The sequence below is a fragment of the Micromys minutus genome, assembly GCF_963924665.1.
Source record: "Micromys minutus genome assembly, chromosome: 16".
NCBI classification, from domain to species: Eukaryota; Metazoa; Chordata; class Mammalia; order Rodentia; family Muridae; genus Micromys; species Micromys minutus.
Window position 1 is genome coordinate 45,873,503 of NC_137985.1, and position 12,605 is coordinate 45,886,107.

At 36.1% G+C, this 12,605-nt stretch overlaps 1 protein-coding gene across 1 annotated transcript in view; it reads left to right on the forward strand.

Moving 5' to 3' along the window:
* IREB2 (iron responsive element binding protein 2) overlaps window positions 1-12,605 on the forward strand; it is a 40,468-nt gene that overhangs the window by 19,730 nt on the left and 8,133 nt on the right. The window contains exons 8-18 of the mRNA XM_080930303.1: window positions 7-146; window positions 626-797; window positions 2,285-2,382; window positions 4,338-4,454; window positions 5,399-5,558; window positions 6,424-6,559; window positions 8,119-8,203; window positions 8,655-8,811; window positions 9,125-9,249; window positions 12,209-12,313; window positions 12,421-12,563. Of these exons, the coding sequence (XP_080786429.1) occupies window positions 7-146; window positions 626-797; window positions 2,285-2,382; window positions 4,338-4,454; window positions 5,399-5,558; window positions 6,424-6,559; window positions 8,119-8,203; window positions 8,655-8,811; window positions 9,125-9,249; window positions 12,209-12,313; window positions 12,421-12,563 (1,438 nt within the window). The remainder of the gene's footprint in view (window positions 1-6; window positions 147-625; window positions 798-2,284; window positions 2,383-4,337; window positions 4,455-5,398; window positions 5,559-6,423; window positions 6,560-8,118; window positions 8,204-8,654; window positions 8,812-9,124; window positions 9,250-12,208; window positions 12,314-12,420; window positions 12,564-12,605) is intronic.

The following is a 12,605-nucleotide window of genomic DNA, read 5'->3' on the forward strand; positions in this document are numbered from 1 at the left end:
CAATAGGAGTTGGAGGTATTGAGACAGAGGCAGTTATGCTTGGCCTGCCGGTGACTCTTACTTTACCAGAGGTGGTTGGATGTGAGCTAACTGGATCATCCAATGCTTTCGTTACATCCATCGATATTGTCCTTGGCATTACAAAGGTAAGCTCAGATTATAGTTGTTCTGTGACTTACTTATTGAACATCGTTATATAAGTGGAGCAGCAGTTTTATGTGCTGTTAGGAAGAAAAAGGGTTGCCACCTACTTGGGCATTCTGAGAAATCTTAAGATATTACCTGATTTAGAGACAATAATGTGAAGATTGGTTTTTTGAGCATTCGGGTGTTTTTTGTTTTGTTGTCTCATCATGTAGCTCTGGCTGTTGTAAAGATCTGCCTGCCTCTGCCTCCCAAATGCTGGAATTAAAGGTGTGAGCCACCATTACCTCCTCTTCTTCTGCCCCTTCCTTTTCTTAGATACCAGTAAAACTAGAATGAGTTTGTTTCATACAATAAAGGACCTTATCATTAGTTTTGGTTAAAATTTTAACTTTATAGGAAAAAATTTTTTTTTGCTTTTCTAGAAATCCATGCTAATTTTACCATTGCTTCTACTGTGTTTTTGCATATCTCTTAAAAGCACCTCAGGCAAGTAGGCGTGGCTGGAAAGTTTGTTGAGTTCTTTGGAAGTGGAGTTTCACAATTATCTATTGTCGATAGAACTACCATAGCAAACATGTGTCCAGAATATGGTGCTATCCTCAGCTTTTTCCCTGTTGACAATGTGACACTACAACATTTAGAACATACAGGTAAGAGAATATAAAATGATTGTATTTCTGTTTGGTAGTACTTTATAATAAACTACTATGTCATATATGCTATTGAATATTTATGAAATCGTTACATTTTGAAATGGTAACTCTAATCTTAATTAATGTCCCTAAAAAACTTCTCAAAAGTAGTCCCTTGAGACCTACTGGTACTCATGCCACCCTTTCCTTACACAGAATCACCCTCTCACCTGTCCTTAGAGCTGCAAGCAGACCAGAGATTTTGAGTGAGAAGCAGTTGTAGGGTTGCAAGTTCAAGATCTTTGTATAGCTTGATTGGCTAGGATCTTTAATCAGCCTGATCACTATAGAAGTCACCTTTAAAATGATATTTAGTATTTAATAAAATCACTATTGGGTTTTTGTTTTTTTTTTTTTTTTTTTTTTTTTAAGATTTATATATAAGCACACTGTAGCTCTCTTCAGACACACCAGAAGAGGGCATCAGATCCAGTTACAGATGGTTGTGAGCCACCATGTAGTTGCTGGGAATTGAACTCAGGACCTCTGGAAGAGCAGTCAGTGCTCTTAACTTCTGAGCCATCTCTTCAGCCCTGAAAACCACTATTGTTTTAATAGTAAGTCTTCTTTCCCATTATGAAGAAGCCACTGTAGAGCCAGTTATCTCTAATGAAAGATACATTTTTGAAAGATAAAATCTGTGTTTTTCAGTTTGTGGGCATATTATTATAAGTGAATAAATGAAGCAGCCAGTAGACAGTAGATTGTACGATGCCCTTGAAAAGATGTGGTTTTCATAAAATGCACAAAACAATACTTTTTTTGAGAATCCAGCACTTATGCTCTCAGGCTTGTCTTTGAGCATTTTTCTCTTAATTCTTGTCTGTGTTAAACTGTTTTTATTGCACCCTGTTTGTTTCACCTGATTACTTATGTACTAATCTGAGTTAAGATACTGGTGGTTTTTCTTTTAAAGCTGTATAGCAAATTAGCCTAAAATTTAGTGGTTTACAAAACAGTGGTAGGGCTGTTTAGCTCTGGTAGAGTGCTTGCTATACACTACAAGATCCTGACCTATCAAAAACAAACCCAGCAATAATCATGTATTACCTCATGATTTCAGTGGGTCAGTGATTTCAGACAGGGCACAGCAGGAAGAGCTTGTTGCTACTTTGTGTCTAGAGCCTCAACTGCACAATTTATAAGCTAGGGTCTGGAATTCTGAAGTCTACTCACATGGATGTCAGCTGTGACTCACAATAGTCAACACATCCATTCATATATGCTAGTATGGTGTGTCCATTTGGTTTCCTCATGCAGTCTGGGCTGGTAAGTGGTGTTTGTAAGGGTGGTAAGGGTTCACCTGGTAAGGGTGAACAGAACAAGAGACAAGTGCAAGTCAGGGGTGCGTGAGTGAGTGGACTTAGCTCACCACTGCAGTTTCACATCCCTGTCGTCAAGATCTCAAGAATTTTTTACTATATTTTGCTGTTCCTCTTTTTTAGGTTTTGACAAAACCAAACTTGAGTCAATGGAAAAATACCTTAAAGCTGTGAAATTGTTTCGAAATGATGAGAATTCTTCAGAACCTGAATATTCTCAGGTATTTGCAAGTAACTCACCTAGGAGTCAATAGACGGATAAGTGCTTGTGAATAATCCTATTTATGAGTGTTTACCAGCCAGGTAATGTTGGGCAGTGTGCCCCAGAGTTCTTAGGTTGAATGCAAATTTGTAGAACAGTTCCAGCAATGTAGTAAGTGCTTAGTGAGTGGCAGCCAGTAAATGCTATTTGTGACTTACTGAATGATAGCTGTTAATAAGAAGGGCCATTTCTGACCCAGTATTTTGATTTTATTGTAACATTTAGATAGATTCTGTTATAGTAAATTTTGTAAAGTCTACCATTTTGATTTATATTTAATTATGAGAGTAGCTATATACATGTGTGCAGGTGCCCACAGGGACCAGGAGAGAACATCAGGTCCCCTGGAGTTAAGAGTTAATGTGGGTGTTGGGAACAAAACTTGGATCCTTTAAAAGAGCAGTGTAGCTTCTTAATCAGTGAGCCATCTTTCCAACTCCAGGTCTAGCTTTTAAGTATTTAAAATATCAACTCTAAATTCTATTTTTTTTTAATTTAGAATGAGTACTATAATATTTCTACTGCTCTTCAAATTGCAATTTTTCTGATTTCTGCAACTATTTTGCATTATTCTATTGTTATATTGTCTTAAATGTTCAAAGTACTTTACAACTCTTATCTATTGGATATTTTTGGTGCCATACTTTGAATCACAGGCCTCAGAAAGCTATAGCAGGAGGATTGTAAATTCAAAGCCAGGGCTTGAATTTACTACATAGCTCAGGGCCAACATGGGATCCCTAGGGTACCTGTTTTTTGTTTTAAAAACCTCTTTTACCTTGTAAACTGACAGTAGTTGAAAATAAAGCTAAAATCCATCAAGACATTGATTTCCAAAGAAACTTTTTAAGGCTAGAGAGACAATTTAGTGGATAAAGGCATTTGCTGCTTTTCTCAGAGCACCTGGATAGGTTTCCAGCAACCATAGTTTCCATAGTCATCTGTAACTCCAGCTCCAGGAGATCTGACACCTTCTACTGGCTTCCACAGGTACCAGACACGTGGTTCACATGCATACAGTGCTGACAAATAGTCACATATATAAAATAAAACCAAATCTTTAAAAAAAATAATAAATTCCTTCAGTGTTTATTTAGGTCAAAGAATAGGATCAGTTGGATTTATTAAATATAGTAGGATCTTTCAGAATAATCTTGACTAATAAAGGATGTTGAGACTGCAATGAAAAAGAATTATTAAATTCAAAAAATAAAATGTACAAAGGAAATAAGTATTTGGAGAAATAAATAGCTAATTGGAAACTGAGATTTTAACAAAAATAATAAAGAATTTTTAACCAAGAAATAAAAGTCATCTCATAGGAAACGAACCAGTAAGATCCTCTAAATCCACACAGAGAATGAAAACCTTTCTCTGTTATATTCCTTGAGCATGCTCTGTTGACCAGGCATCACATACGAGGTGATGGAGAAATGTTTACTAACCATTAACTTCATGATCTAGGAGTAAGGCATGGATAGGATTAGAACTCAAAGGCAGTGAGTTGATGATTAGCAGAGGTTCTTGTGCAGGTATCTGTTGTGACAGTGGTTTTGTTTTTGTTTTAGAGCAACCTTATGTAGCCCAGGTTACTATACAGTTGAGGATGGCTTAATCTCAACTGTCTCTGCCTTTGAAGTATTTGGATTACAAGCAATATACCATCAACTCTGATTTTGTGTGATGCTCAGGGTAGAACCCAGGGCCTTGCTAAGCAAGCCCTCTAGCAACTAAGCTATATCTTCCGCCCTTTTGATAGTGTTTGTATTTGTAGAGGAAAAAACATAGAAGCCATGGTTTCTATAAGTTGTATTAAAATAAATGTATTCATTCTGCTTATAAAGTAATGTTTGCTTTTATAATTAGTTTTGGAAATTCTGATCTCCTTTCGTTTTCCACTCTCTGTTTTCCTAGGTGATACAGATTAATCTAAATTCAATAGTTGCATCTGTCAGTGGTCCAAAAAGGCCTCAGGATAGAGTTGCTGTAACAGATATGAAAAGTGATTTTCAGGCTTGCTTAAATGAAAAGGTAAATTATTTTATTGTTACTTTTATACTGAATGCCAAGTAGTAAAGAGCCAATAGGATTTGATATTGATTTCTAAATTCAATCTACTGCTCTTTTTTTTTTTTTTTTTGTTTTTGTTTTTTTGTTTTTTTGTTTTATAAGCTGTGGTGTATGCTGGCAGCCTTGTATGGGTCCAGGTTTGGATTATAGCTATTTAAAGTAATCAAAAGTTTCTCTGTCACAATGATTTCAAGTGCTAATCAGCTGGGTGACAGTACAGACATCATCTATGTCACTGAAGGGTGTTTTACTGGGCATCACCGTCACAGCTCTCCTGCTGGGAGGAAACCATTGCGCTGTGTAACTCATTGAATTTGTAAAAACAACAAAAACAAAATAACCTTGGCTCTGGGGTTTCTGATTTTGTCTTTAAAGTTATGGCTGTAATTTTATCTCTACAGTCTTAGGAAACAGAGTTGGGTTTGCCTCCCAATCCTTGCTTTTATAGTTTCCTTACTTTTTATTTGGAAAATACTAAACTTGCTCAGAAGTAAGGTGATCTCTGATGAACTGCTGCATACCTATTAGACAACTTAGCACTAACTCATGGGAAATTTTAACTTACCTCTTTTGCACAGTGAGTCATTTGGGGCAGATCTTTAAAATAGGAAGAGTTTCTACCATGTTTTTGAGAATTCTTATAAGAGGAATGATTAGGAACTGTTGGAGTTGGGACTGTATTCTGGGTGGTTGACTGTAATCACTTAATATGTAAAAGTATTGCTTATGAACACACTACTCTTGTAAATATTCAAATCTTGTTAAAGATGAATTGTACCTTCTGAATGGTGTAGACCTTATGTGTCACAGTAGACCTTTGACTGTTAAATGATCAGGTGTCAGATATCCAAGTATGTTTCTTATCAGGCCTACCAACTCTGTAATATTTACATACAAATGTATAGGTTGGATTTAAAGGCTTCCAGGTTGCAGCAGAGAAACAAAGTGACACTGTGTCTGTTCATTACGATGGAAGTGAGTATAAGCTGTCCCATGGGTCCGTGGTCATTGCTGCAGTTATCAGTTGTACCAACAATTGCAATCCATCCGTGATGCTTGCTGCAGGTAGGTCAGTATGTAAATTACTGTCTGCTTTCCTGTTGTATTGATTTCTCTTCCTTAGATAATGCATCTATGTGTTTTATATTGAGAGACACTGAAATATTTAATTAAATTTTTAGGAACTTTTAATTTGTAGTATTTTTATTATACAGAAGGTAGCTTTTGAAAAAATCTACATTATACGTCTTATTAATTTTAAATTGTTTCTGTCTCTTCATTAAATTTAGAATTAATGCTACTCAGCAAGTATTGCTTGGAATTTTTCCCACCAGTTTACCATCACAGTATACTACACAAGTGGGGCATTACTGGTGTGAAGCATCAATTTGTATATAGGGTGATAGCATTGCCAATGTTAAATTGTTCTTTGTTTACTATGATTGTGGCATTCATTCAATCAATAGTTGTTATATATGAATATTCTTTTTTTCCCCCATTTGTGTGATGCTATGGTGTTAGCCTACTCCCTAATAATTTGTAGGATGATGCTACTTTACTAAAAATTTCAATTTGTCTTTAGTGAACTGAATATGTAGAGTAAAATGCACAGAGTAATGATATTAAAGTTTTATGGGCTGGAGAGGTGGCTCAGCAGTTCAGAGCACTGACTGCTCTTCCATAGTTCAATTCCCAGCAACCACTTGGTGTCTCACAACCATCTGTAATAAGATCTGATGCCCTCTTCTGGAATACAGATACAGCACTCATAGACATTTAAAAAACTTGTATTTAGAAAATGTTCTTTATGAATTTGAACTTTTTACTATAAATTGTAGTCTATGATATTAAACATTCTTTTCTTGATTTTTATTCTAATGTGAAGGAGGTATGGGTACATTGTCATAGTCACTGTTTGTTGATTTTACAGGTCTTTTGGCTAAAAAGGCTGTTGAAACTGGTCTACGAGTTAAACCTTATATAAGAACAAGTTTGTCTCCAGGCAGTGGGATGGTTACACATTACCTCAGTTCAAGTGGAGTGTTACCCTATCTTAGCAAGCTGGGGTAAGTGACATTTACTATTGTTTACACCTAGACTGGTATTCAGCAGGTGATAAATGTATTTGTTAGGGATCAAAGAGAGCAGTAAAAAGGAAAAATACCACTTCTAAGGGTAGATAGCTCCCTTAGAGCCACCCAGACACCAAGTTCTCAGCACAAATTATGCCCAAAGGGACAAACAGATGGGGAAGGCTACAGAGGTAGACAACAGCCACAGCAAGACGCAAGCAGGAGTTTTGTTTTGTTTGGATTTTTTGCAAGAGTGGATTTTTTAAGGAGAAGGCGGGGGATCTGTGCTAGGATGAGTTGGTAAATCTTGATTAGATATGTTAGCCATATAATTTAGATTGTTAAACCTTGGTGTTTAGACTCAGGAATAAATCAGTGACAAATGAGGGAATCCATCTTGGGATCCAGCTTTAGGAAGACAGTTTAATGATTTTTAGCAAGGGAGAAGGAAAGATGAAAGACAAAACCTGTCAGTGCCGTGCTTGCCATGCTTGGGCCTGCAAGAGCCCTTCACTGGTTCCCTTGCCATTATCACATAGTCTGGTGCATACGAAGCAGGGTTGTTGGGATATTTGATAACCAAGGCTCTTGGAGGTCAAGCACATAGTCTGTAGCCTCAGGACAGGGGAAACCAAGTCACAATGGGGGTACTGTTAGAGCAGTGTGAGGAAGCACCCAGTTCCCATAAATTATGTTTAGTTGGATTTAATACAAGTGGGATTAATTTAATTGAACACATCTTTAATCCCAGCACTTGGGAGACAGAGGCAGGGGAATCTCTGAGTATGTGGCCAGCCTGGTCTACAGAAAAACCTTGTATTGGGGAACAGTGCAGGGAATTGAATGTATTGTCTTGATTCAGGTTTTGCAGAGTTAGTGGATTGCAATGTGCAGGATAATTTATTTGTAAAAATTAAGGGAAAGAACTTTTACATTTCTTTCATAGTTAAATGATGACAGTGTAATTTTGGAAAATAATATTTTTAGGTAAATCCTTTTCAAAAGCCTCATAAATTTGAGATTTTTAAAATTTTGCTTTTAGAACAGCAGGTAAAGTAATTTAGAGGCTTATGTTTGTAATCTTATTTTGGAATTACTGTCAGGGATTCTTCTAAGGTGTGATTTGTTGAGAGCTGAATAATTTACTTCCACTAGAGTGCTTCCTCACCCTTTTGGGACCTTTGATCAGCTGCTATAATGAGGGCATTCTGTCTAATGTTTTATAGTTTTAAATATGCCTTTCGAGTGGAAACACATGATATTTTAAAAATTGGTTTTATTAATAGTTATAGCAGCGGAGTTTTCTGATATTGTGTGATAAATACTTTTGATACAGTACAGATCTTGTAGATATATGTGGGCTCTTCTAAGACTTACAGTCAGTACATGCTACCAGTGAGACTTTAATATTTAAAACTGAAGTTAATGTGCTGACAGTTAATTCTTACGAAGCAAACAGTAATCTTACTGTGATAGTGGAAATAAAGAGATAAGACTTGTCCTTTCTCTATAACTGATATACTGTCCAGTCATGTTTCACTTTTTAAATGCAGGTTTGAAATAGTTGGCTATGGATGTTCAACGTGTGTAGGAAATACAGCACCTTTATCAGAAGCAGTTTTGAATGCAGTAAAACAGGTAAAATGTGGATTAGCACATCTAAGTGCATTTTTATTGTTTATTTTTTTAATAAGGATTCTTTAATATCTGCCTAAGCATCAGGGTTAAGAAATAGATGCTAGTTTAAAATTTTAGAGTGGGATTGTGAGCTTCTTTGAAAGTTGCCCTAAGTTGTTTTAACTATATCTCATTAGTAAATTACAGACAGTGTACATCAATGTGTATATTGATATTTATACTTGAAACTCTTGGGAGAGTAACTTGTGAATCTTAAAATAATACAGAGAATTACATCTACCTTTTAAAAACAATTCCTTAGTAATATAAGGAACTATTAAAGTATAAGAATTGTACTTAAAGAAATGTTTTTTGTTTATCTGGCTCTCAGAACTATATTATTTGAGACAGATTTTATAATTGTGAGTATATATAAGCTCTTGAATCAAGTATATTTGTTTTCCCCCCTCAGGGTGACTTGGTTACTTGCGGAGTTTTATCTGGAAACAAAAACTTTGAAGGTCGTCTTTGTGATTGTGTCCGTGCCAATTATCTCGCCTCTCCACCCTTGGTGGTGGCTTATGCCATAGCAGGCACAGTGAATATAGATTTCCAGACAGAGCCTTTAGGTGTGTTTTTCTATATGTTGTCTGTATGTTTATATGTATAATTGTTTGCATTTTCTCCCAGAAGTTGTTAAAACCAGATTCTTGGTACGATAAAAAATGTGCAGTACACTTCTTACACCATCCATTTTTCTGCTATTAATGTGTCTGTTGATGAAGAGTGGTAATTGGTTTGTAATGCTTAAACCTGAAACACCCTGTTCTTAAATCAGTTACTTGATTTCTGTGACTTTTTGAAAAGATAGGAATGTTTGAGGTGTTGATTTTCAACTGTTGTTTAATATGCGTACTGAATACTGTGTTAAAATTTTATTAGGTACTGACTCTACAGGCAAGGAAGTTTACCTGCATGACATTTGGCCTAGTCGAGAGGAAGTTCATCAGATAGAAGAAGAACATGTTATATTTTCCATGTTTAAAGCACTAAAAGAGAAAGTAGAGGTAAGAGTCTTGTGGGGCTTTATTTGTTTTTAGCTGGTTCTTTATTTTGAAGTAAGGTCCCACTATAGCTCATCTGACTGGGACCTAAATTTACAGCCCATGCTAACCTGTGACCTCAGTAATTTAGCCCTTTCAGTTCTGGGATTTCAAGCATGATTCATGTGTCTTGGTTTTTAGACAGAAGAAAAGTTTTTAATTTTGAATATACAGTTTTATGGCTGAGTTTTTTTAAAAAGCCTCTGTGTGTGTCTAACAATTAAAAAAAACGATGGTGGTGGCCTAGGCCTTTCGTCCTAGCACTCGAGACAAAAGCAAAGGAACTCTGAGTTCCTGCCAGCCTGGGCCGTACAGTGAGACCCTTGAGGGCAGAGGTGTTCTTGACGGCATTTCATGTTTGTATTACTGAATTCCTTTATTGCTCTCTCTTGTCCCCACTATTTTCTGCTGGTCTCCTTCCTCTTCCCAAACAGTATCCCTTCTGCATTCACATGTGTGTGTGTTCATGCAGACATTTTAAAAAATATTATGTGAATATCTGTGTATTTATGTGTATGAATATGGACCTGTGCATACCATGGCTTATGTGGAGATCAGAAAACAACCTCTGGTGTGTATTGGAAAAAGGTTCTTGTCTTGCTACTGCCTCTGCCAGCCTAGCTGATTCACAAGCTTCTAAGTATTCTCTTGTCTCTGCCCCCATTCTATCCATAAGACTGATTTGCAGCATTATATCCTGCTTACATGGCTTCTTGGGGCTCAAACTCAGAAACACTGTGTCCGTGATTTACACCCCTCAATCCTCCCTGCTCGGGTTCTGCCTTCTTTGATATGGAATTGTCCATATTTGAATATTTAACATAGTCTTCTATCCAGTAAACTTCGCAGTTAGAATGTTATGTATTTAGCACATATTTTATTTTTTTATTTTGAAATCTAGATTCCACATAAGAGAAACAAAATGCAATGTCTGTATTTCTGAGTTTGGCTTATTTTTCTTAACATTATGGTCTATAGCTTTATTTTCTAAAAATGTCAGTTTGTCTCTCTATCACATACACACACACTACAATCTAGATTCTACATGTGTGATATTTATCTTTTTTTTACTCATATTATCATCTCTTATTCCCCTTTCTTCTTCCATGTGGTTCTCTTTCTATTATATATATATACCACTACTGTTATATAAAACATTTTCTTCATCTGTTGATGGGCATCAGGGCTGGTTTTATAAATTGGCTACTGTTGTTTCTGTAATTATGGAAATATTTCTGGTGAATTAATAATTTTTTATGTTATTTTATATCTGGAATTGCTAGTTATGAGGAGAAAGACCTAGAATATTCTAATTGGTTTTGAATTATTTACTGAAATATTTGTCATTTCTATTTAAATAGTTCAAAAATCAAAATAAGTAAGAGCAAACAAAGCTTGCTGTCACTAAAATCCTGGCCGTGACTTTACCTCCCTAGAACAGGGAGCAGTTTTAAGGCTTTCCTTTCCAAATGAGCAGATACATCTACATATATAGTCTTTTATGTTCGAAGCGGTATATAAACTAGAGTATTCAGAAAATGCCCGTGTGTCATCTATTTGGACAAAATGCATTCTATCACAGAAAGGCAGCGAACTGTAGAAAAAGCAATTAGCCAGCTTTGTAGATTCCTGTGATCCCAGCACTTGGGAAGCTGAGATGAGAGGAAAATCACAAGTTCAAGGCTGGCTTAGGCTATATCATGAGTTGGTTCTAGGACATCCTGAGTTACAGAATGAGACTCTTTCAAAAAGAATGCTGGGTGTAGTGCTGCAGGTCTTTAATTATAGCATCGAAGGCAGGAACAGGCAGATTACTGTGAGTAAGAGGCCATTCTGGTCTATCTACTAGGGAGTTAAAGGCCAGCCAAGACTACACAGCAAGACGCTGTCTCCAAAAAAAGAAAAGAAAGAAGAAAATGATTAGGTAAATAATTGTGTATTATTCTAAATGTATATAGAGAAAAGGAAACTCAAGTAAGGATTAGTTGTTCAAATTTTGGAAAGCGTGTTAGAGGGGTTTTGTTTTGAAGACAACCTCTTTTTGTTTGTAGATCAGACCAGCATTAACTTTAGTAACCTGCCTTAGCTTCCTGGGTACTGGAATATACCACTGTGTCTTGCTCATATTGTTGTTTTACACAAGATGGTTGAAAAGATGACATTTATTTAGTTTTACTATTTTATATGTATGAGTATGTTCCTATAGTATGTGTGTGCCTGGTGCTTGCAAAGGCCAGAAGATGAGGCTCAGAACTCCTGGAACTGGAGTTACAGATAACCTGACATGTGAGTGCTTGGACTTGAACTTGGGTCCTCTGAAAGCAGCCAGTGCCCTTAACCTCTGAGTAATCTCTCTAACCCACTGTTTTGAAAGGAGAGTGTTGGATAAGGAAGGTAGAATCAGAAAGTTCAAGTCTATTAATAGTCAAAGGTGTTGTTAGACTAGACCATTGAGGTAGTAGTGGAGACTGATAGAAATGAGGGTTTGTTGTTATTTAAATTCCATTTAAAGACAAGACTAACTAACAGGTGGTGATATGGGACAAATATATGAAAAAGTAGAACATGCTTCTATGTGGTATTTCAAAAAATTGATGGCATACCTTACACACTCTACCATTTTACTGTGTGAGTATACATGTATGCACATACATGTCTTTAGGAGTTATTTTATTTGAGACTAGAGTGACTATGAAGTCTTTATATTTATTTGCATTGAAACTTAACACTCAAAATAGCTTCTGAAAATTGATGGGTTGAAAGCTTTAAATAAGTCTATTTTGAACAAAATGTCACAATTTTTCAGGTGGATATGGCTTTATTCCCTCTCATTCTTACCTAAGTGTTATTTATTATTAGTGGATATTTTCAAAGTCATTTTCTGAGATGTTCTTTTGGTCCATTCCTCAAACCATATTTGCAGATGGGAAATAAACGGTGGAATTCCTTAGAAGCTCCAGACGCAGTGCTGTTTCCATGGGATATGAAGTCTACTTACATCAGATGCCCTTCATTTTTTGATAAACTTGTAAGTATTGGTGTGCTGTTTGATCTTTTAAAGATTGTTACAATTAAAAAAAAAAAAAAAGACTGGGGGAGAGAGAGAGTTCAGTGTTTACAATTTTTTCTTTTTAGACCAAAGAGCCAGCTGCATTCCAGCCTATTGAAAATGCCCATGTCCTGTTGTATTTGGGAGACTCTGTCACTACAGATCACATATCACCTGCTGGAAGTATTGCTAGGAGCAGTGTTGCTGCTAAGTATTTAACAAACAGAGGGTATGTGTGTGTCCATGAAGTCACTGTTTTCAATTTACTTAT